This window comes from Rhinichthys klamathensis, unplaced genomic scaffold (genome assembly GCF_029890125.1).
Source record: "Rhinichthys klamathensis goyatoka isolate OS25496 unplaced genomic scaffold, OSU_Roscu_1.1 h1tg000547l_1, whole genome shotgun sequence".
NCBI classification, from domain to species: domain Eukaryota; kingdom Metazoa; phylum Chordata; class Actinopteri; order Cypriniformes; family Leuciscidae; genus Rhinichthys; species Rhinichthys klamathensis.
In genome coordinates this window covers 876348-899849 of record NW_026607018.1, presented here as the reverse complement: position 1 = coordinate 899849, position 23502 = coordinate 876348, and the positions used below count along the sequence as shown (strand labels likewise).

Genomic DNA, 23502 nt, shown 5'->3' with positions numbered 1-23502 from the left:
TGAAGAATATCCTAGCTACATTTTTCAAAATAAGGGAAATTAATGTAGACTAGGACTCTTAAACGCCAAAATGACTATAAATAAAAAGCACTACATTCAAAGTCTTCCAGCCATTTGATAATTTTGTGTAATAAAAAGGCAGAAATTTAAGTTATACTACACTGTAAAAAATAACAAAGTATGTAAATAAAAACAAAGAATATTGGAGTATATTTCAGTTTTTCTATTTCAGAATTTTCATGTTTAATTCAATGTGTTACTTGCTCTTTTTTGTAACTTAATTGTTTGTGAAATCGTAAGCAGTAATGTACGAGAGGCTAGTGCTGTATCGTGAATAAGTCACGGCTGAAGGGCGTTGTTCGCGGAGTGCCTGCAAACCGCTTCAGCCGTGCCTTATTCACGATACAGCACTAGCCTCGAGTACCTTATTGCTTTTATAAAACGGTTACCACACAATACAAATATTAAAGCCGAATATGTATCTATGCAACTTTAATGAAGTAAAATCCTTCCTTTCGCTGGAAAAAATAGTCTCTGGCCGTAAACAACAACAGAAGTTACATACATTATTTCGCCAATAGATGGTGACAAAGACTGTCTTTTATGAGTGAGTCAGTCAGTAGAGAAGACTTTCACATTGAAAAGACTCAAACTTGTGATCACGGAGGGTAAGACGCAACTGACATATGAGAAAACAAGAACAAGAACAAGATATCGCAGCGGACATAAATAGTGCTGGGCGGTACGACCAACAATTTATATATCGTTATCTTAAAAAAATTATACCGGTTTCACGGTATATGAAGGTTGTTTTTTTTCAAGTATGACTGGGGGTTAACCAGTCGCCGCCCAAAATTCGTCAAAATTCCCCCTCACAAGCACATAAAAGAGCTGTGTTTGGGATGTTTGAGTTGGGGAGGGGCAGCATGCGAAAGTTTTAAAATATGCTTTATTTTTGTAATTATGCTTCGTGCCACTAGTGTTGCAGAAACTACATACTTCAGCTTTAAAGGTACACTATGTAACTTTTGGCCCTTTAGCAGCTAAAAAAATAAAACTGCATGCATTTTGCCGAAGAACATTGTTTTGGTGGTGCTTTGGCTCTGCATGACTGTTTGGATGAATATGGTTACTCTACTTCTCATAAAACATTCACTACTAGGCTTAAAATATATAACCAGTTTAGATGGAAAGGATCTCAAGCTGACTAGCTGAAGAAGTTACTGTAGACACTCACGGATGACGTACGCAATTTCTCTCAAAAACCATCCTAGGTCTAATATAAACGCTTATAATAGGCTTACCGTAGTCAATCAGGGTAAGACAAAAACAGTAGTGGATCAGGGTAAGACAAAAACAGTAGTGGATCAGGGTAAGACAAAAACAGTAGTGGATCAGGGTAAGACAAAAACAGTAGTGGATCAGGGTAAGACAAAAACAGCAGTGGATCAGGGTAAGACAAAAACAGCAGTGGATCAGGGTAAGACAAAAACAGCAGTGGATCAGGGTAAGACAAAAACAGTAGTGGATCAGGGTAAGACAAAAACAGTAGTGGATCAGGGCAGTGGCGTAGCACCTCAGATTTCTGATTGCTTAAAAAAAAAAAAAAAAATTTAGGAGGCAAAATATTTTTTAGTGATTATGTGAATTACACTGCGCAAACCAAAGTATTACTACCCACCGGATGAAGAAGGGTTTCCTCTCAGTCTCCACAGTACATAAAATATTCATTTTATTTTATTTTTCGTGTTCGTATTTATGAGGAAAAAACAATGTTATGGACGTGTTCTCCGTTACGGACGTGAGCACTCTGAAAGCGGCACTAAAAGATGCTTTAAAACTTTCACAGACACATCAAACAGAAAGCACAAAACCTTTCTTTAAAGTGAATTTCGTTTTGTATTAATTGTATCTTAATTTTAATCAATGTTTCATCAACCAATTGCCTGGATTTAATAAATAAGAAGTAAATATAGCAGACGATAGATAATCAAGAAACGGAGGCGCCGGCGCGTGAGCTCGTCTCATAAATGAACCGAAACTCAGCGTTCAAGGTAGCCTACTTGCCTCACAGACATGTCTACTTTTAAACAGAACAATTCAAAACGAAAGAAAACAGACTACATACTGCTCTCTGCTTATGTGATCCTTATGAAATGTGCATTTCTCTCTGGCGCGTTCACTACTGAAGACCGCGAGTCACTCAGCATCGTCAACTTCATCTTAGCCGACAAAGAAAACACTTGTTAATTAATAAAAAATTAAAATACCTCATTGCTATATTTTACAAATTCATAATCATTACTTTTGCCGGTTCTTTGTGACAGCTTTTAGGTGCTTTATTGGCAGCGCCACCCTTACATGTTAGAGTCGCCACCGCATCACCAGAATAGGCATGTATATATAAAATTCTGGCTATATATATATATATATGTTGCCCCCTCATTTAAAGACGGGACCCCCAAAAAATAAAATTCTGGATACGCCCCTGGATCAGGGTAAGACAAAAACAGTAGTCGATCAGGGTAAGACAAAAACAGTAGTCGATCAGGGTAAGACAAAAACAGTAGTCGATCAGGGTAAGACAAAAACAGTAGTGGATCAAGGTAAGACAAAAACAGTAGTGGATCAGGGTAAGACAAAAACAGTAGTGGATCAGGGTAAGACAAAAACAGTAGTGGATCAGGGTAAGACAAAAACAGTAGTGGATCAGGGTAAGACAAAAACAGTAGTGGATCAGGGTAAGACAAAAACAGTAGTGGATCAGGGTAAGACAAAAACAGTAGTGGATCAGGGTAAGACAAAAACACGTTATGGAAGAATGTTTTAACTATTGATTCATTATTTTGAGCATAAAAGTTACATAGTGTACCTTACTACCTTTATGTAGCAGTGTCTTTGTGAATGAATCATTCCTTGGAGTAAAATCTTTCTTTAATGAATCTGCTGACTGATTTGGCTCTTGAGTTCAACCCAGTGACTCAGTGATCTGCCAGATTAACAGTCCACTGGATTGGAAGATTATCAGTAATGACTTAAATTTAGTCTGTTTGTCACAAAGTCTGGCATCAGAAGACTATGAATATAGAGAATAAGTTGTATGGATAAATTATTGTAATATTATTGTCTTAATGGTGCTTTTACTTTACATCCTGTTTTGAACTCCAGTCTTTATTAAAAATTCTTGAAATATTTTACCTTTTGTTTTCCACTAAAGAAAGTCATAAGGGAACAACATGAGGATGGAATTTTCATTTCTGAAGGAACTGTTCCTTTAATAATTGGTCCAATGAAATATTCTGCACACTATCGTTCAAAATATTGGGGTGTAAGATTATTAGTAAGTCTCATATTCAAACAAACACTGAATTTATTTGACCAAAAATGCAGTAAACCGTAATATTGTGAAATATTAGTACAATTTAAAATGGTTTCCTATTTCAATATATTTTTTAAAGAAATATATTCCTGTCATGGCAGTCTTCAGTCTTTAGTGTCACGTGATCTTTCAGAATTTCTCATCACAGTTGAAAAATTGTATTTAAAGATGACACTGGGTAAATTCAAAGGTTAATCACTGGGATGGCAACACAAAGGGCACAGGTATGAACCAAAGTGGGGCATGAAGCATTTAACTGAAGAGTCACCGAGATTCATTACCAGCATTGTGCCCTTCGAGACGCTTAACCATGCATTGATATATAGTAAATGTCCCTGCAATTACTGCAACATTATGTATTTGTTAAATGTCAAGTAACTAATTAAAAAACAAAAAACAATTGTTTTCAAGACGTCCTACTTCCACAAGAGTAAGTTTAATTTATGTAAATGTATCACCAAGCAGCAATTTCGCTCTCCATGTTGTACACAAGTGATTAAATGATCATAGACAAATGACAGTAATATGCAGTATTTCAACTTGTATATTTTGGAAATGATGAATTAAATGAGTGAAATATCCCTTCAATTGGTTCCACCTCTGTAAGATGCTCTCAGATTTTACCCTCAACCTCGAAATCAATTCAAAGCGTTTCTTGAGAAAGACTCTTTTAAGATGACTTGCATCAGAATAATTTCTTTGCTGGGTACAAATCAAGGCTGAGCCGTGAGGCCTTGTTTTATGGTATTTCTTAACAATATTTTAACACATAGAAATGTGGAAAACAACTTTCTTCAAAGAGCTTATTTTCTTTTGAACTCTCTGCACCAGACTCAATGTTCAGAATCTCTTTAAAATGCATTAAAAAGCGCCCCAATAGCTGATAACTGCCCCCTTTTGCGTTTGCCACAGACAGAAAATGAAAGAGGACGTTTCAGGCTGAGGACAAATTGAGGTTTTGTTGAGACGTATAGATTTTCACCTTGGCATGCTTTTGCATTTTCAAATAATCAGGTGGCCCGAGAAGTCTACGGTTTTATATACACTTCATGTTCAGTTAATGTTTTCTATTCATGTTTCACTTCCAGTGTCTGTGTATCCCCTTTCCTGTATGTGATCATCCTAACATAAACGGTGTGAATGTATTACCACAGTTGAATTTTTTTGAAAAATGTAATGCAGTTTTCAATCTCTATTTCTCCATTTTTCTCTATTGGTCTTTTCTCATGCACAGGACATTCTGAACAACTTTGATAACACTGGATCATGTGACCTGGAAGATGATGACCTCATGCTTGATGTTGATCTGCCAGAAGACAGGGCCTTACACAATGGTTAGTACACACACACACACACACACACACACAGAGAGAGAGACAGTGTAATTGAGCACTGTAGCATAACCAGTTATCATTCACTAAGATAACTATTTGATGTCTAAAGTGATTACAGAAATGAAAATGATCAATAGAATCATGTCTGCATCACTGTTTTCTCAAAACTTGTAGATATGGCTAATAAATTACTAAATAAATGAAATTAAAGTCTCTCTCATTCTTTTCAACCCCAGCGCATGAAATGACCAACATCTATTTACCTTTATAACCACAATGGTCATTCTGAATTGAATTTGTAATATGCGCATTGGATTTATCTTGATCTATTAATTCATTTTCAATTTGCATAGATAATGATTGCTGATTAGGTTTAATCATTGTTGATTGATCACATACTTTGAATGTGAATTACATTTCTAAGGATGAGTTTCCTGCAGCTTAGTATGTGTTTTTGATTCATTCAAATTTATGAAGGGATTTTGTAGGGTTGAATACAGTATATCATTTTGTATTTTAATTCTTTGTTTTGAGGAATTTAAATTGTTTTAGTGATCTGACAACATGACCTTTGACATGATTTTCAGCAGCTTCTATATGTATGTATGTATCTTTTTTTAAGACAGTGAGAGATGGGCTTTTTAAAATTATTTATTACATGACTGCTGGCAGTTGTTTGGAGCTTTGTTTTTGTTTTGTTTTTTATATGTTTGATAGATGAATTATGAGTTAAACTTTAGTAAGTATGGTTTGTACAAAAAAAAAAAACTTTATTTTAACTTTGTTAAAATAACCTAAAATAATGATTTCAAATAAATGTGCAAGTATTTTAAGGTGTTTCTCCATTTTTATTTACCTTTTGTGCTGTTAATTTAATACTGCTGTTAAATGTATAAATATTCCATGTAGTCTCTGAATTTGAGGTCATAAAAGTATGACATTTGAGTATAATGATCAAAATGAGAAAAATGTTAAAAATGTCTAAAAAGGTTTTAGATTACAGTTTTTCTCTATTGCTTAAACACATTTCTTGAAACTATTCCTCATATTCTCAAAACAGTAAACACAAATCCATAACATCTCACCCAATTCCCCAAACATCCTATTTTCAGGTCAAAATGAAGCTCTACACTCAAAACCATTCACTCTTGCTGAAAAACCAAACTTTGCCCTCAGACATCACACACAAGCCCTCACAAACACACTCACTACAACATAGTCTTACACACTGGTGCAATAAATTCAAAACAACATTACCAAAACTGGTAAGTTACGTTGCTTGTGGTTCCTCCCCTCACAAACCTTTTCACATGATGAACACAAAAGACACAACCAATGGATACATTGGCGCACTTTTACACATTCATGTACAGTAAAAAAAAAAAAAAAAAAAAATTATTCCGCCTCAGCATCCAGTCTTTGGTCTGGGTCAGGCCAGAGAATCTCGTGGACTCTTAGTGTTTCCACTTGGGTAATTGTGTGCTAACTGAGCTGAAGCTGTGCTGACTTGAGTGAACAATATTGAATGCTAGTGCTTTCTAAATGACAACATGGTGTAGGCATTGGCAATGAGAAATGAAGGGATTGTGTGTAGAGTTTTGCAGTGACGGTTCAACAAATCTGACTCATGTGTCAAAACAGGGGAATAGTGTTTATAGTTTAGGGAAATGGGTGTGCTTTTTGATAAATGGCGTTATGATTTTGAAATTTGAAACAAAGTTGTTGTTGTTGTTTTTTTAATCAAATAAATGCAGTCATTGGTGAGCATAATAGACTTTCCAAAAATCATCTTAAATCTTAAGCATTTGACTAGTGTATATAACTTTAAATACTTTATTTAATAATAATATATACAATATATAAATATATCACATACAGTAGTGCTTATGTTATTAGCATATCGTGAATTACCGTAGTTGCCATTGGAGACAACCCCTGCCAAAAACACTGAATAAATATCCTCAATCTTCCGAGTAAGTCTCATTAACTCTCAGTTTTGAAAGAGATCGTCCTTTTGTTGAGCTCACTTCCTTTTTCCTTCAGTCTCAGAGTGTGATTTTAGAGTGTGTTAGTGAGGTCACAGGGTGGTTACGGGTTCTGCAGATTCTTGTATACGTAGACAAATTCCATACTAGAGATGGCAAACAAAAGGCTTCATACATCCACTTTATAGATGACATTCAAATGTATGATTGCATCCTCTGTGTACTGGAATGACACGCACCCGCCCTTCCTGTAACAGCACCATTCTGTCAGATGTTTGTCTAAAGTTAAAAGATACTTCTTTTGAGCATCTGTGTTTTTTTTTACTTGTTTTTGTTTGTTTATATTCCGTATTTTGACCTGCGCCATCAGCAGGAATCAGTTTTACACCGCTGTGTATATGTGTGTGTGTGCTGTATTTATAGCCTCGGGCATCATGGCCTGCAGTCATGTGAGGAGGGTTACAGAGCCAGAGGAGGGAATAGATGACTTCAGGCCCCCTCCCCCTTTATCTCCCCTCCCTGTCTTTCTGTCTCCTTCATTCCTTCCATGGTCGATCTGTCTGCTTTGCAGGCAGGAAGGCCTGCTGTTTTGACACTGCTTCCCGAGACCAGAGGGAAGACTCTGCCTGAGGGCTGTGTCTCGTCCTGGCTGAGAACGCCACCGCCAGTTCCTCTTCTCTTCAGAAGGCCCCTCGGCTCAGGGAATTACAGCTGTGTGTCTGTTTCTGGTCAAAGCTCCCAGGGAGTTCCTCACAAACTCATACACACAACCTCGTTCCAACAGGGCGGAAAAGTTATTGGATTTGCAGATGCTCGTGTGGCCAGTGAGAAATTCGTAGGTAGTTTGACACTTTTTCAAAGTTTTATACATACTTTGAGTTATACATCATACAGCTTTGGAATTTTTTAACCTTGGGGACCTTGTCCAACAATATTTCAACCTTTTTTTTTTCTTTTGGACGGGTTAGTCTAAACAGACCATCTCTGCTCTTAGTTCTAAGGTTATTTGTATTCGTGTGAGTGAGTTTTGGACTGTTTTTCGAGTCTGTTTTTGAGGCTCTGGCAGTGAACCGGACAGCAAGGACAATAGGAATGTAGCAGGTCTGTTTTGGAGCTTAGTTTTCTCTCTGGTCTGCTTGCTGTCTTACTCTGTGCTGGGTGAGAAGTGTATAGAAAGATTGAGGGAGTGCTTGTGTGAGAGACAGAGAGATTTTGTATGCGAGTGTTTTAGTGTGAGTTTGCCCTGATATCTCGCCTCAGGCAGTGTGAGTGCTGTGTATCGGAACTCTAAAGAGCTCTGCGTTTGGAAGGACCCTGCTCAACTTCCCAAAGAAAGATGACCTTCTTTTTTCAAGAAGTGTGTGTTTGTTTCGGAGTATGTCTAGGAGACTAACTGAATGTGTAAGTGTGTTTAAAAGTGAGTTGGGTTTGTTCAATGTGTTTGTTTATTTGTCATTGACTGCTATTGACCCCTCTGTGTATGCAGATGGGATGGCCCACTTTGAGCGCTCTGAAAGGGGGGGCCGGCCGGCTCAATGGAGGAGGAGACAGCAGAGATGGAGTGGAATGGATCAAGCTCATAATGACAACAGGTGAATGCAGGTGTTTCACATCAGAGGCTATTATACAAATATTTGTTATAAACGTGCATATAATCAAAGTTTATATTATTATTTATTATTTTGTAATTTATTAGAAATTATATTTGAGCAAAACTGGAATAATATATTCAGCATTCAGGAATAGAGCTGTACATTTTATAATACGAGGGTTGTATTCAGGGTTTGAAATTAAAGTCCCCATGAAATCATAATTGACCATACTTACTTTGTTTGCCTAAATTGATCGTTTTGTGGTGAACAATTCATCCATGCAAGTCAATCCACACAAAAAATTTTTTTGGCTTCGTAATCTTTAACCCTCTGGGGACCAGAGTGTTTTTGGGGCCCTTGGGATGTTTTGACATGCACTGACATTTGTGCTTTTTTCAGTTATTTATAAACATGTTAATGGCAAAGGTGTAAATTCACTCTATATAGCACAAACTTGGCTCCCATGATATCTGAGCAACATGTATGTACATGTTTGTATTTTTAATAGAATAATGTTTATGCGTGGTTATTGAAAAAAATAAAAATGAAAGTTGCTGAAATAAGACCACAAAACACATATTGATTATTTCTTCACAAGACTTTTGAAAATTGTATCACATAGCCTAGAATATTTGCTCCAAAACTATGTGAGAATCATCCTGACTACTCATTCAGATAAGTCAATAAAGTCTTTTACATTTTTAATGACGTGTTTTGTTTGAGAAAGCTTTATGCAGGAGGCGTGATCTCTCATTAATATGTGTGGCATTCCACACCTGAGAAAGACAAAGACCCTCCCCATAATGGCCCTATTAGGTGCTATCAGGCCCTATCATTACAGGAGCCTTGCACAAAGAATGAGGAGATTTAAAAAAGAATGGCTTTTAGATTGTTTGGATTTATATAAGGAAAATACAGGGTGCATACGTCTGGACACTTCTATCACACACCCTTCACCATATAGACATGGTTTTATTTCAGTTCAAAGTTAGAGTTGGAAACATCTTGAAAAGAAAATTGTCTTTCTCCATAAATGTCTTAGTTTGATCATACATATTTCAAAGTTGAGGATTCATTATTTTGATATAGCTTGAACAAACACTATAACATCTTAGTTGATTAGTTTATTGACAAAACATACAATATATTTAACATATGAGCAGAAACTCCTAAAAAAAGCTTATTTGATGTCTATTTTAGAGTAAAAACTTTATCCAAAACGAGTCAACGAAATGTTGTCTGTTATTTAGTCTGTAACAGTGCGTATCTGTGCGTTCATTCATTCATTCATTCATTCACACACACACACAAACATGATTCACATTTTTAAACAGTATGCTATTTTTCCGTTTACAGACACTACGTTATTCTATATCGCGATTAGAACGAAGCACTTGCAAAAAACACTTACTTCTCAGCTGAATCTGTTCATCCTCGAAGTGAAAATAAACCCAGTGGTAAATGTCCCAGGATTGTTCCTCATATAGCCGCGCAAGACGACAGTAGATTAATCTGACTAAAAAATAATGTGTGTTTTCAGAGTTTATGGGCGTTAACGCGTCTCAATGTGTTGCTTCACATATTTGCGTTTGAATAGCGCGTGCTCTCCGTGGGCGTGTCACATTACCAGAGATAATCAGCTGAGAGAACGATAATGAGACGGGCTGACACGTCTCTCTTTTTATATAGATGACATAAACGGAGAATATTAATTTTAGTTTTGAATCGGATCATTTAAAAGTACAAACTCAAATGATTTAAAAGATATATTGCTTATGGCTGGGTGAATAGTATTAGCTGAGTTGTGTTGAAGATTAGAGACGTGCTCCAGAAAAAAAGTTCACGGTGACGGAGAGGCAGAACGCACACCCTGTTTATTTTCTTTATTTTACAAAAGCACAATATTTTATTTCGATTGTATGTGGGCACATAAAAAAGTAGACATTTACCAGATTATTTTTTCATATTTCTTAACTCTATATGAACAGAAATGATGGTAGTACTTTAAGTCTATTTTTCTGCTATGTGAAAAAAAACGAGCAAAACGCGCCGGCGCGTTTCTGGTCCCCAGAGGGTTAATCAAATTTTGAAAATGCCCCTCCCCTCTGCATTGGAGGACCTTGCCCGATGACGTAGGCTTTACGGTTTGGGTGTCTGCTTAACATCCATAACCACGCCCCTCCAACTGACAGTAGACAGGCTGAATGAAAACACCTACTTTTCTAGATCCAATCAGGTGCTAGTTGGAGAAAAAGCCACGTCCACTATTTTGCCTCATTTAGTATTCCGTTTCTCTCGGAAATACGTCACAACACTGGAGAAAAGTCGTTTGCAACTTCCGGTTCACGGGGACTTTAACACCCGCCAACCCGCCAAATGCGGGTAAAAATTAACTTTAGCGGGTAAAGCTGTCAAATCACTAGCCAATTTGGCATGTTATTATTTTTACTCACTTTGCTGAGGAAGTTCGTGTAAGCTAAATCTGCGCGGATTTAGCGCAAATACTCAACTCGTGAGTCATCATGATCTATACAGCGTATTGCGCAGAATCTGCGCATTTCTGGCTTGAACCTGCGCATTTCTGGCTTGAACACACACACTAAGCAACTAATAACGGCGCGCTTGTTCACTTGCATTAAAGAAATAGCGAAGATTAAAAAACATTTGGTTAACATTTGGTTGCTATTTTCCAACATCCTACATGTTTCTCCACCTAAAACATGTGTTTGGTAAAAAAAAAAAAAAAGATGAGAATGAATGAGGAAAGGAGGAGATTGCTGGATGACAGGATTTTGTTTTAATAAGAAATTAATGTATGAAATCCAAATTTTTATATATATATATATATATATATATATATATAAGCTGTCACGTAGTTAATCTGGTTAATTTCCTCTTCTTTTTTTGGCTAGTAGAAGTTCTTAAAAATTTTGTAGCCAAATTGGCCAGTGGGTTAAGTTAATTTCAAACCCTGGGTATATTAAATCTCTTTTAATATTTTTTTCTGTCTCGAGGTCCATTCATAATATAGTTTTTTAGCATCAAAAAACATTATTCAGTTAATGTAATTTATTCATAATTTTTTTTCATGATAATTTTTCACCTCCTCTCTGAGCCTCATAATGAAATTATCTTTATAATATTATTATTTATTTATTATTTATTTTATTTTTTTGCTGCCATGCCTTTGAGATATCTGTGTATGCTGTGCTGCTTCTTTTCTGTCAGGTCCATTGTAGTTCGTGTTCCACCATCTTTAATTAACAGGCAGTGAATTGCACACAAATCACAAACAAGTGATGGCAAAGCTGAATTTTCAGCAGTCTTCAGTGTCACATGATCCTTCAGAAGTTCAAAACAACAGCATTTATTTAAATAGAAAACTTTTGTAGCATAAATGTTTAATAATCACTTTTGGTCAATTTAATGCTCTTGCTGAATAAAATTATCAATATCTTAAAAAAACAACAACTAAACAACCTAACATGTTTGCACTATAGTGTAGATTGTGACAAGTTAACAAAACAACCACACTGAAATATGCCACACAACCTGTTATGGTCAGACTAATGGCATGAGAGACATTGTAACAAATAAACTAAACGCTTTAATTAAGGATGCTTTAATTGCCAGATATATACAAACTGGAATAATAATGTCTTCTGGTGATTTTGAAATGGCAGTATCTGTTCAACTTCATCCTAATGCATGACTGAATGAGCCAAGTTCATGAACACTGAATAGCCGTTGTTGATTTGTAAATATTGGTGGTCAAGTTTCAGTGTATTTTGGTTAATGTCATAAAGTTTGGAAGAAGCTGTTCCCATTCAGTCAGTCACGTCGAACATGACTGACTGAATGGGAATGGCTAGGTTACAAATGTAACCCCAGGGAATATAGATGTTACGTCCCTCCTGCCACAGCCCTGAACCCACCGCTGAAGGGTCGGATCCCTGTCTCGGCTCCTCAGCAAAACATAAATGAGAAGTGAGTGCCGGCCATGTTTATATCCGTATGTCTGTGTAGGAGTGCCTGGGCATGCAAATATTGTTGGCCAATTTCCATTGCATCATTTAGTTACCACTTGAAGGTGATTGTGCTCCCAGATGAGACCCCAATACATCAGTATCGATGTAATGTCTCCGTTCCCTCCTTCAGAGAGCGGGGGTTACATTAGTTACCTAGATGTCTGTTTTCATCACTTTCGATTTCAAAGATCATGAGAATTTTTTTTTTTCTTTAATACTGATGTGTATTAAATCTGAACTCTTTCTTTTAGGCTGGCCGGGTTTCATTACGATGCCTGTCGTACAGGCCATCGGCCCCTCCATCCCACAGTTCAGCATGACAGTCACACGGTGGTGCTAGATGAGCTCACTTTCAAGCACGTGGCAGAAGACTGTTCGTCTGTCAAATCACAGCTGCTCAAACTCAAGAGTCTGCTGCAGGTACCACACACACACACACAGCTGGATGAGTCATATTTGCACTTAGCTATGCAAACACATCTGTTAGCCTCTGAGTAGCTTTTAGTATGCGTGTAGTTGTAAAACAAAAAAGAGTAAAAGAAAAGGGATGAGTTGTAAACTTGAGAGAGATGCATCTTCTGAATAAATTGCCATTTTATGTAGATGGATGATGGTGAGATTACTCCAGAGAGTTTGGATTCCAGTGAAGATGACAGCAGAGCCAAGCAGGTCCACAACATCCCATAAACACCTACCTGAATAAAGCTATTCAACTTGCAGTCCTAAAACCTGAAAAAGAAAATTAGCATTTTCAAGCCATGGGCTCCCTCAGGAATTTCTAATGTGTTTTTATAAAAGTGTTTTTCAAATGCTGGATCTGGATGCTTAATCTGGAAGAGACTTCCGCAGTTTGTTCAACTGCATAAATGGTACAGTCATATCTTAACAACAGCATCAAAGGTTATTTGTGACCCTTGACCACAAAACCAGTCACATGGGTAATTTTTGGGAAATTGGGATTTATACATCATCTGAAAGCTGAATAAATAAGCCTTCCAATAAATATGTATGGTTTAATAGAATATGACAATTTGTGGCTGAGATACAACTATTTGAAAATCTTGAATCTGAGGGTGCAAAGAAATCGAAACATTGAGAAAATCGCCTTTAAAGTTGTCCATTTATGTTCGCGATTGTGCAGCATTCTCTCACGAAAAAAAAAAGGTTTTATATATTTGTGGTAGGAAATTTACAAAATATCTTCATGGAACATGATCTTTACTTAATATCCTAATGATTTTTGGCATAAAAGAAAAATCAATAATTTTGACCCATACAATGTATTGTTGGCTATTGCCACAAATATACCCGTGCTACTTGTGACTGGTTTTGTGATCCAGGGTCACATATTTTAAGCAAGTTGCTACATAAAGACTAAAACTATAAGTACATGAGAATCCTCATATAGCAGCTTGTGTTTTTAAAGTTTCAGAAGTAGAACGAAACCTTAATATATCTCAAGTAATGATTACCACAGAACTACTTATACTCAATTGCAAAATTCTATTCTAAAAAGCCATTAGTAATTCCTGAGGGAACATGTGGTGAATTAGCATTCTGTTTTGGCCTACAAATTGACATCAACAGCTCTATGCCCCCTTTTTCAATTCCGTACACATGCATTATTTATGTGTATATAGTTTCATATTATTTGTGTATGCATTTATCATTTGTTTTGTATTTGTGTGTCAGATGGAGGAACTGATGAAGGAGGTGGCGCATCTCAGGGAAGAGCTGAAAAATAAAGATAAAATCATCACACGGCTCACTCATCAACAGCATCAAGAATCTGTGAGCCATCACCATTCCTGACACATTTAAACTGGCGCTCATTTTGACCATTTTGTATTGATTGAATATACATAATACATGAGTGGTTAATCAGAGCCTGCAGTGTCTGCTGGAAGATACTAGAGCCATGCTAACTCCATGTCTGCATGAATGAGATGAAATCAGGACGGGATGTTCTCAGAACAAACCCACATCTCATACTGTTCATTAACTTCACTGCTCCAAGCCAAAAAAATAACGCAGCAAATGGCACATCAACACATGCACTTTAACCTTTAATCCCAATTACTGTCACCTTCGGTGAGCAATTATATCATTAGCGCTAATAAACTCACCTCTTTTGCATTACGCTGATTGCAAAGCAAAGATGAAAGCAAATGAGATTTCTTTACATTAGAACAAGAGTATGTGCTTAAGGCAAGCTTCAATATTACTTCTATATAGGTTAGGGAATTGAACAAACTCTTTACTTCTTGTGCTACTGGCATAAATGATACCTCAAATTGTTACTAGCAACCTGATTTTCGCCTAGTGAACAATAAAACCGTCAAAAAGAAATCATCTTCATAATCAAAATATCGTAGAGCCTTGAGGGTGCTCTTTTTTCAGAGTTTTCTATTTAAATGGTTTTAAAATGGTTCGAAAAAATCAGTTCTACAAAAAATAGATTGCAAAAATACTTTGCATAAATTTACCAAAATAATAATTTGGTATGAATAATGTATTAAATAAAAATATTAATAAAAGTAATTTGCAATGCATTGTTTTTATTGTAGTTTAGTCATAGTGTGTATCAAAAATTTGCGATTATCAGTAATAAGTTCTATTGGTTATATAAAAACTTAAACGGAAAAATTTGGTATAGTTATTGGCCATAAAATTTTTTGATCAATTTCTCTCTACCAGCAATGCCCTAGAAAATACTTGCAGCATTCTAGCATTGGAAGTTTTCTATTTAAATTTTTTTTAAATAATGGTTATCCATTCTAATAAAATTTCGATTGCATAAATATGACATAAAAATAATAATTTATTTAGAATTTTTATGAATTGTATTATTTAATATTTATTATTAATATTTAGCTTAATTTTTTATTATTGTTAATAATACAAATGCCAAAAATAAAACAAATCAATAATCAGTTCTTAATATCGGTTCCTTAAAAAATATGAGCTGACATGAAAATTTGGTGTAGTTGTTGGTCATAAAAACTGATCAATTTCTCTCCACTAGTAATGCCCTGGAAACTATTACCAACAATCTAGCATTGTGGGAGCAAGTTTTGAATGGCCAAGACACTCAAACCAGTCGTGTTTTCTTTAGAAAGTGAAAAAATCAAATTATTATTGCTTTAATTCTCTCTCTCTCTTTCAGCCGGTGAGATGTCAGTGTCATCAGCTGAAGTCAGGGGCCAAAGGTGAGAGAAGAACGCATCATGATAAATCCACTCAGACGGTGTGGCGACCGCCCCATCATCACCCCGCTGTGAGTTATTTCTCACTCTCTGGCTAGAAACATGCATGTCAACTTGATCGCATCATGGAGGCACCCTAAACTCTCCCAAAATGTCAGTGTATTGTGACTGGTGTATCTGTGTGTGTCCTTGGTGAGCTGTCTGCCTCGTTTTTATTTCCTGTTTCCTTAACTCTCTAGGCTTTATAGGTGGCCAGTTGTTTACAAAAGGGGGAAGCAAATGTGTTGTCAGGGTGACAAATCAGACAACACATTCCTTCTGTTCTTTTCCTTTCCTCCAGCCTTACCTCCTTCTTGTTCGTTTTTCGTGGTGAAATAGCCCGACAGTCTCGCGGGACGCCCTGAGCTGAGGCTCGTTTGCCGAGGTGCCGATTTGGCCAATTTGCAGTTGCTACGAGAAAACGGGCATCTACTACAGAGTGCAGAATGATTGTCATCTCCTATTTAAGTGAAGCCCCAGAGCACCCACTCCGGTGGTTTAGCTTTCAGACACCCAGCCTGGGATGTTCACCAGGGGACGTGTTCTTATTGAAGACCGACACACAATCAGTAAAGCCAACAGCACACAGAGAAAGACTTGAGTCAGGAGAGATTACAGGGAGGAAGGAGAGATGAGGGAGGTAACAAGAGATGGATGAGAATTTGAAAGTGGAAATGAGGAAGAGAGAGAAACAGAGTTATTGGGGACCGGGAACAATAGGACTGGTGTTCAGTTTGCATGTTAGTGTTTGAAAAATAAAGGGATACTTCACAGTTTTGTTTTCCATACCTGTATGAATTACTTTATTCTGTGGGATATTAAAGATATTTAGCAGAATGTCCTGCTGCTCTTTTCCATATAATGAAAGTTAAGTGTTGTCAAATTTCTGTTCCTCACACTAAGCTGCCATATGGATTTAGAAGACTTGGTATGTAGGGACCTTTGCAGCTTAGACATTCAAATAATCTTCTTTTGTGTTTTTATGAACACAAATTATACAGGTTTGGAATGAAGTAAGGGTGAATAAATGACAGAATTTTCATTTTTTAGGTTAACCATCCCTGATGTTAAAAGTTACATTTGCATGACTTCATCATAAAATAAGTTATCAGTGATCCGTTATTAATTTCACAAAGCTGCAAACTATGTAAAAAATTGTATTGCATGTTAAGCATAACACTAAAATATTTGTTCTCCTTAACACAAGTGTGACATGTTCATGGATGGTTCACTGGGTTCATGGACTTCCTTTGTTGTTCTTGGAACAACATTCCTCTTATCCATTCATAGACCTAACTATTACCCTAATGCTAAACGGATAACTAAAATTAGCAGGCGGTGACTGGTTGATGGGATTTGTTCCTGTACCAGGAACAGCAAAGCAGGATGAATCTGATATCAGTTATACTGGAATAAATTGTAAATTCAAAATAATGCCACAGATTTTTTCTACAAATCTGACCCTGGATCACAAAACCAGTCAAGTCGCACAGCCCTGGCAATAGCCAACAATTGTATGGGTCAAAATTATCGATTTTTCTTTTATGCCAAAAATCATTAGGATATTAAGTAAAGATCATGTTCCATGAAGATATTTTGTAAATTTCCTATCGTAAATATATAAAACTTTTATTTTTGTGTGTGAATGGAGCAGAATCGCGAACATAAATGGACAACTTTAAAGGCGATTTTCTCAAAGTTTTTTTTTTTTTGCACCCTCAGATTCCAGATTTTCAAATAGTTGTATCTTGTTCAAATATTGTCCTATCCTAACAAACAATACATCAATGGAAATCTTATTTATTCAGCTTGCATGTGGTGTATAAATCTTACATTAATTAAAAAAACTTTACCCATGTGACTGGTTTTGTGGTCCAGGCTGTCAGTCCAAAAGTACAATTAGTCTCAAAGACATAAGTTCCCATTTACTTGCTGCTAAACTCTTCAAACCCATATTGTTCAATTTCAGTCGAACTAAAACATTAATTCAAGTTTTTGCGAAGTCGGTTTCACAGACCTAGACATAATGCAAATATTGCTTGATTTTTGCCAGCATGTACACTACGGCGCAAACGTTTAGGGTCGGTAAGATTTGTTAATATTTTTGAAGTCTCATGCTCGCAATGACTGCAATTATTTGATAAAAAAATATAATAAAAACAGTAACATTCTAAAATATTAAAATAACCGTTTTCTGTTTCATTATATTTTAAAATGCCGTTTATTCCTGTGATGGCAAAGCTGAATTACTAACCATGTTAATTGGATTGCAGTTGGCCTTAGTGTTGTGCACTTGCTCCAAATGATCCTTCCTATATTTTTGTGCATTTTTTGGTCATGTCTACAGTATTTGGACAGACAGATGAACACTAGCTTGACTAGGCAGAAAAAAAGAAAAGTGTTGCTCAAATATCACTGTGCATGTAAGCATACTCTTTAAATTATAAAGGTAAATAAGTCTAGTGTTCAGTCCATAATGAAAAGAGAGACTAGAGTCGTAGAGTTACTATATATGTATTATCACAGGGCAGCAAGACCATGCACACTTTCTGGGTATCAGGTTGTGTAATTTCGTTTTGTTTGCCTTTATATCTTAAAAAATTCCCAAAGGTAAATGGTATGTACCGGTAATCAGTTTTCAAGATAAGGTTTGTATGTTTACGAACATTACGGTTGAGCGTGACAAAATATTAGAGGTAAAATGTACATATACGGTAACCTAAGAACATTTGATTTCCTTATCTCAGATATTTCCCCAGTGCATGTGCCGTTCAACAGGAAAAGATAATATTATCTGTGAGATCCGCATGTGTTGGCTAGGAATATTGCATGCACGGCTTGTTCCTCGCTGGTATTTTAGTCTGATGTTCAGACATTGATGGTAGTTTGTCTTCTCAGAGGAGATGTGCGCCGTTTCTCTGTGCGATGTGCTTGCAAAAGAGTTTTTCTTTCTAAACTCTGTGTTTGTCTAGATTCACTGGAGTTTGTCTCTCCGCAGCTGTGCGGGTGCCGTGTGTGCGTCACGGTTTTTCTATGTGTGTTGCAGGCTGTACCCACTCCTCTCCTCTCTCCCTGGCAGTGCCAGTACCAGGCTACACCTCGTGCCAGCATGCCTCAACGCCGACAAAGTGAGTCATTAACCCCTTGACCTCTGACCCCGTTCCTTTGGCAATATGTTCAGCTTTCTTTCCTCCCCCTGACTCTTCATCTCTGCTCCCTTCTCTTTCATATGCTGTCTCCCTGTTGGTTTATAAATATAAATGCACAGTATAGTTACATCATGGAGTGAGTCAGGGATGTGTAAGTAGGATATCAGTCTGAGAGAGAGAGGAGGAGGAGATGTGGTGTTCGAGAGATGAAAGAGAAAGCGGTTTAAGAGGTTAGACAAAGTCAGCAGTTCCCCGCTGGGCAGTTTTGAACTGTCTCTCAGGTCTAGGTGGGTCACTGAACTGGTTGGACCACATCTGCTGTTACACTGTGTGTTTTTGTGTAGATGGCCATGCTTCGAGCCCTGTCTTCAGGTGTTTTTGTGCATGGATTTTGGAATTTTGCAATTAAATTCATTTGCTTTGGCAAAATTACATTTCCTGAATATTTTTTCTGAATATATTTGATAAATAATCAAACAGGTAGCCCTGCCTCAAACTCATCCCATTGACTGAGCTAGAAGTTGACATGTCAGACCAAACAGAGTTGCAAAAGCCTCAGGGAAATCAAACTTTTTAGGAAAGTCAACTTACAAATGACTTTTTTTTTTTTATAATTGTCTCTGCGCATTACCTGGGATGGGCATGGAAGCCTATTTTGGTCTCGGAGTAAAAAAGTTAAATGGATAATTGTTATAATTTTTTAAAATAAGATAATAAAATAATAATTCTGATGTTGTGAGGAATGAAATTCTTTTGTGAAAATCTCAAAATAATCAGAAATAAATCTAAGTTTGTATGATTTTTTTTTTTTTTTTTTTTTAAAGAAATTAATACTTTTATTGAGCAAGGATGCATTAAATTGTTTGAAAGTGACAGTAAAGACATTTACAATGTTACAAAATATTTCTATTTCAAATAAATTGAATCTTGGAAAACATGCATCTTGGTTTCCAAAAAAATATTAAGCAGCACAACTGTTTTCAACATTGATAATGATAGGAAATGTTTTCTGAACAGCAGATCAGCATATTAGAATGATTTCTGAAGGATCATGTGACACTGAAGACTGGAGTAATGATGCTGAAAATTCAGCTGTCATCACAGGAATAAATTACATTTTAAAATGATGTTAGATTTAAAACTAAATTACAAAATACATGATAAAATTTAAGTTTTAAGCCAACTGAAGAAGGCACGCGCCGAAATGCGTCTGTGCAAATAAAATAAAAGAACATATGCATAGTGTGGCCTCTTTCCTATTTTTCATATAATAATAGTAAAAATTCAATTTGCAGTTGTAACATCAGGCAGACAGGGAGCAAAGGAACAAACAGAGGTTACAATAACAAAAACTGACAAAACACAAAGGAAAACGGGTATTTATAAGGGCTACTGTTAAAACTAGAAACACCTGGGAACGATATTGGGTTAATCAACAGCAAAACTACAAGGGGACTACAAAATGGCAACAGGAAATAACCAAATACAATTGAACATAAAAGTCCAAATGGAAGACATGACAGCAGTAATTGTTTGCAGTAAATTATAGATATTGTAACTGTGTGCACAGTCATTTAATTTAGCAAGAATAGAGCTGTGATCATCTGAGAGAATGTGTTTTACATGATTGTAAACATGACTGTAGTTATAGAGCAGATGTCAGACTATGTTCAGTCTCTTCCTCAACAGACCTTCCTTCCTCTACTCTTCCTTTCTTCTCTTTCGGTTTTACTCCACTGCTTTGTCAGTTCTATCTTCTACTTTCCTTGTCCTCCTGTCTTTTCCCTTTCCCTTTCCTCTTCCTGTTTCCTGATTGGATGAACTTGTGCTCTGTGTTATTTCTCCCCCTCTGCCTATCCGATAATACCTCGGGACAGGGGTGGAGCATCTTGTGCATTACTTCCGCGACACAGCGTGGTACAGTAACATCTACTAAAAGCTTCACCCTTTGCATGGTCACGTGACGTGAATGACCAATGCATGCTTGTTTGAGTTTTATTTTTAAAGCATGGATTCCAATTTTTTCACACATACATGAGACTTGGCATGAGAGTTTTTTCCCCTTAATCTTTGGCCTCAACCACCTGTCTGAAATCCTAATGTTTCTGCTCATCTCTTCCTCCATGGTCTGTGACTGCTGTGGTTGTGTCAGATCGGTCTTTGCTAGAGCTACAGTGTATACTGGTATGTTCTGGGAGACTCACCGCTTCTCTCAGCCCGCTCCCAGAGACTTTATCCAAACAGACATCAGTCTGCACAGGTGGACCAGGGTTTAAACATCTCAAACACACACACACACACACACACACACACACACACACACACACACACACACACACACACACACACACACACACACACACACACACACACACACACACACACACACACACACACACAAGCAGGGAATTAGCCCATGGTGCAATTGTCCTTGGTCTTGTGACTGCACAGGGAGACGCTGAACAGTTTTAGAGGACAATTAAAATAAAATGATCCAATAACTCCTTCGGGATTCACATTATAACCTCCACTTCTACAAACTCAGGATATTAAAAACCTTCTCTATTATCAAAATGGCCACATTTCATCAGCCAAATCTTATAGTAAGATGAATGACTGAATTAGAGCCAGCTCTTTCTGTTGTAATATCTAGCAATCGTGTTACGAATGTTATCTTGAGAAACGTTTCAGAGTCAGTTGATTCTCCATGCGCTTCTTTGAAATCGAGGTGCTTATTAGGGCTCAATAATAAGGATTGTTTTCTTCTAGGCCAAAAGTTCAGATTTTCTTGGACCCCACCACAAAAGATTATACATTTTTCTTTAAAATCCTTTTATTTGGTTCAGAAAAATATATTTCCATGTTTCATTCAATCAGGAAAGTTTTCTTTACAAGAAAAAGCTATTACTGCAACAATAGTTGTAATATAATATACGGTAATGAAACTACATGAAAGCTATGAATTCTAATTCTTTTTTTAGAAAACAGTGGCATACAGTGCAAAACATTACTCATTTATGATAGTCTTGCAAGCACCTGCACAAACCATTTTTGTGCAGATGCTTTGCAATTTTGACTATTAAGGACTAATAAAAAGGATTTCTTTTTCTAGGCCTTTAGGGCAAAAAGTTCAGATTTTCATTTACCCCACCACAACAAAACTGCATTTTACTTTCATTCCATTTAACAATTTAAAAAAATTATAAATAGTTCACTAGGTTTAATAATTTATTAGGATTTATGATAGTCTTGCAAGCATCCTGCAAGCCATTGTTGCAATTTTAGCACATCCTCATCTGTAGCGGTGTTATAAAACCCCTATAAAAGACATTAAGATTTTGAACCAGTCCACAATGTCAGAGCAGCATAGAATCTGTTCGACGTCTTTGTTTTTCATTTTACTGTCTTGTTGCTGTTGTTTGTTCGGTGCTGCATGATTGGATTCCTTTGTTTTTATGATGTTAATATATTGTATTATAAAACAGATATTTTCAACTTTAATTTATAATTAGATGTCATGAGCCTTGTTCAAAGCCGATAAAAACACACCTGTGATGAATTCTGTTGTTTCTAAGTTTCTATGTTGCTTGGCAACCCCAGAACTGCCTAGAGTCCGTATAATGAACTATATTACTTGGCAGAAGAATTGTTTATCGTGTGCAAATTGTTTATTGAAAATTGGTGTCATTTATCATAATGCTGTTGCTGTTGTTTAATAAAAGTAATAAGGCTGTGAGGCTGTTCAATACAGTAATTTTACCACAGTTAAGGGGGCTTTAGATACTAATCCTTGCATTATGCTTAAGAACATACCTTAAAGGGTTAGTTCGCCCATTGAAGACATGAAGTTGTATGCAATCCTTACCAGCGCTATAGTGCATACACACTGACCCACTCTTTTGTCACCTCCCTGGTCAGAGTTCTGGCCGCTGGAAGTTTTTCAATGAAGTAGGCCTACTCCTGGTTATTTTCCGGGGTCACAAAACTGTGTGTTTTTACGTGAAAAAATGATTTGCGTTTCAAAGCTTGATTAATTTACCACACAAAAAACACGCCGGTCAAAATTCATACCTCAGTTTTAATTGGCACTATTTTCTATCCATTTCTATCAATCCATGCTGCTGTCAACGTCAACAGTGCGCACGTTCAGATCAGCTGTTCCATAGTGTTTACACAATCGATTGACATTGACAACGACGTAAAAAGTATTAGATTAACAATGGTGCGAACTTGTAAATTCCCAGGCTGTGACCACAACGATGTACCGGGATCAAAGTTCAGATTCCATCGTTTTCCTGTTTCGAATATAACTATGAGACAGCTTCTGGTTGCCATCGGCTACTCTGCGGGAGCTAAAATATCCAGTCCGGAATAAAGGATTTTCGTGTGTGTAGTGCTCACTTCAGCGAAGACGATTACAACCAAGGAGGAAAAGGAAAATTAAAGAGTTTTGCTGTACCAGTACCACGGGTAAGCTCTATTTACTAACTTTATGATCCCATGTCTAAACTGTACGGTAAACAAGCTGATGTTTAACGTTAGACTCCATTATAAAACACGTGAAAAGATGTCTAATATAAAAACAGTATAGCCTATAGGGATATTGGTACAATTTGCTGAGAAAACTATTTGATTGAACACACACACAATTGAGGTTTGGTGTTGCAATCAATAACATTGTCGTTGTGCTAAAATTACTTTCATCATCTGATCCGTCTGATATTGTGCTAAAATTGGTTTCATCATCAGAAGTTTCGTAGTCAGACATGTTGTCAGCGAGTCGCGCGATC

At 36.6% G+C, this 23502-nt stretch overlaps 1 protein-coding gene across 5 annotated transcripts in view; it reads left to right on the top strand.

Annotated features, from left to right (window-relative positions):
- ccser2a (coiled-coil serine-rich protein 2a) overlaps nucleotides 1-23502 on the top strand; it is a 54045-nt gene that overhangs the window by 26269 nt on the left and 4274 nt on the right. Inside the window, exons 5-12 of one of the 5 annotated variants that reach the window (XM_056238854.1) lie at nucleotides 4614-4713; nucleotides 8185-8290; nucleotides 12570-12738; nucleotides 12922-12987; nucleotides 14011-14109; nucleotides 15485-15595; nucleotides 18610-18691; nucleotides 20590-20629. In XM_056238854.1, the coding sequence (XP_056094829.1) occupies nucleotides 4614-4713; nucleotides 8185-8290; nucleotides 12570-12738; nucleotides 12922-12987; nucleotides 14011-14109; nucleotides 15485-15595; nucleotides 18610-18691; nucleotides 20590-20629 (773 nt within the window). Of the gene's footprint in view, nucleotides 1-4613; nucleotides 4714-8184; nucleotides 8291-12569; nucleotides 12739-12921; nucleotides 12988-14010; nucleotides 14110-15484; nucleotides 15596-15864; nucleotides 16405-17910; nucleotides 18087-18609; nucleotides 18692-20589; nucleotides 20630-23502 lie in introns of those variants that run through there. The other 4 variants (XM_056238855.1, XM_056238856.1, XM_056238857.1 and 1 more) reach the window with 4 other exon arrangements.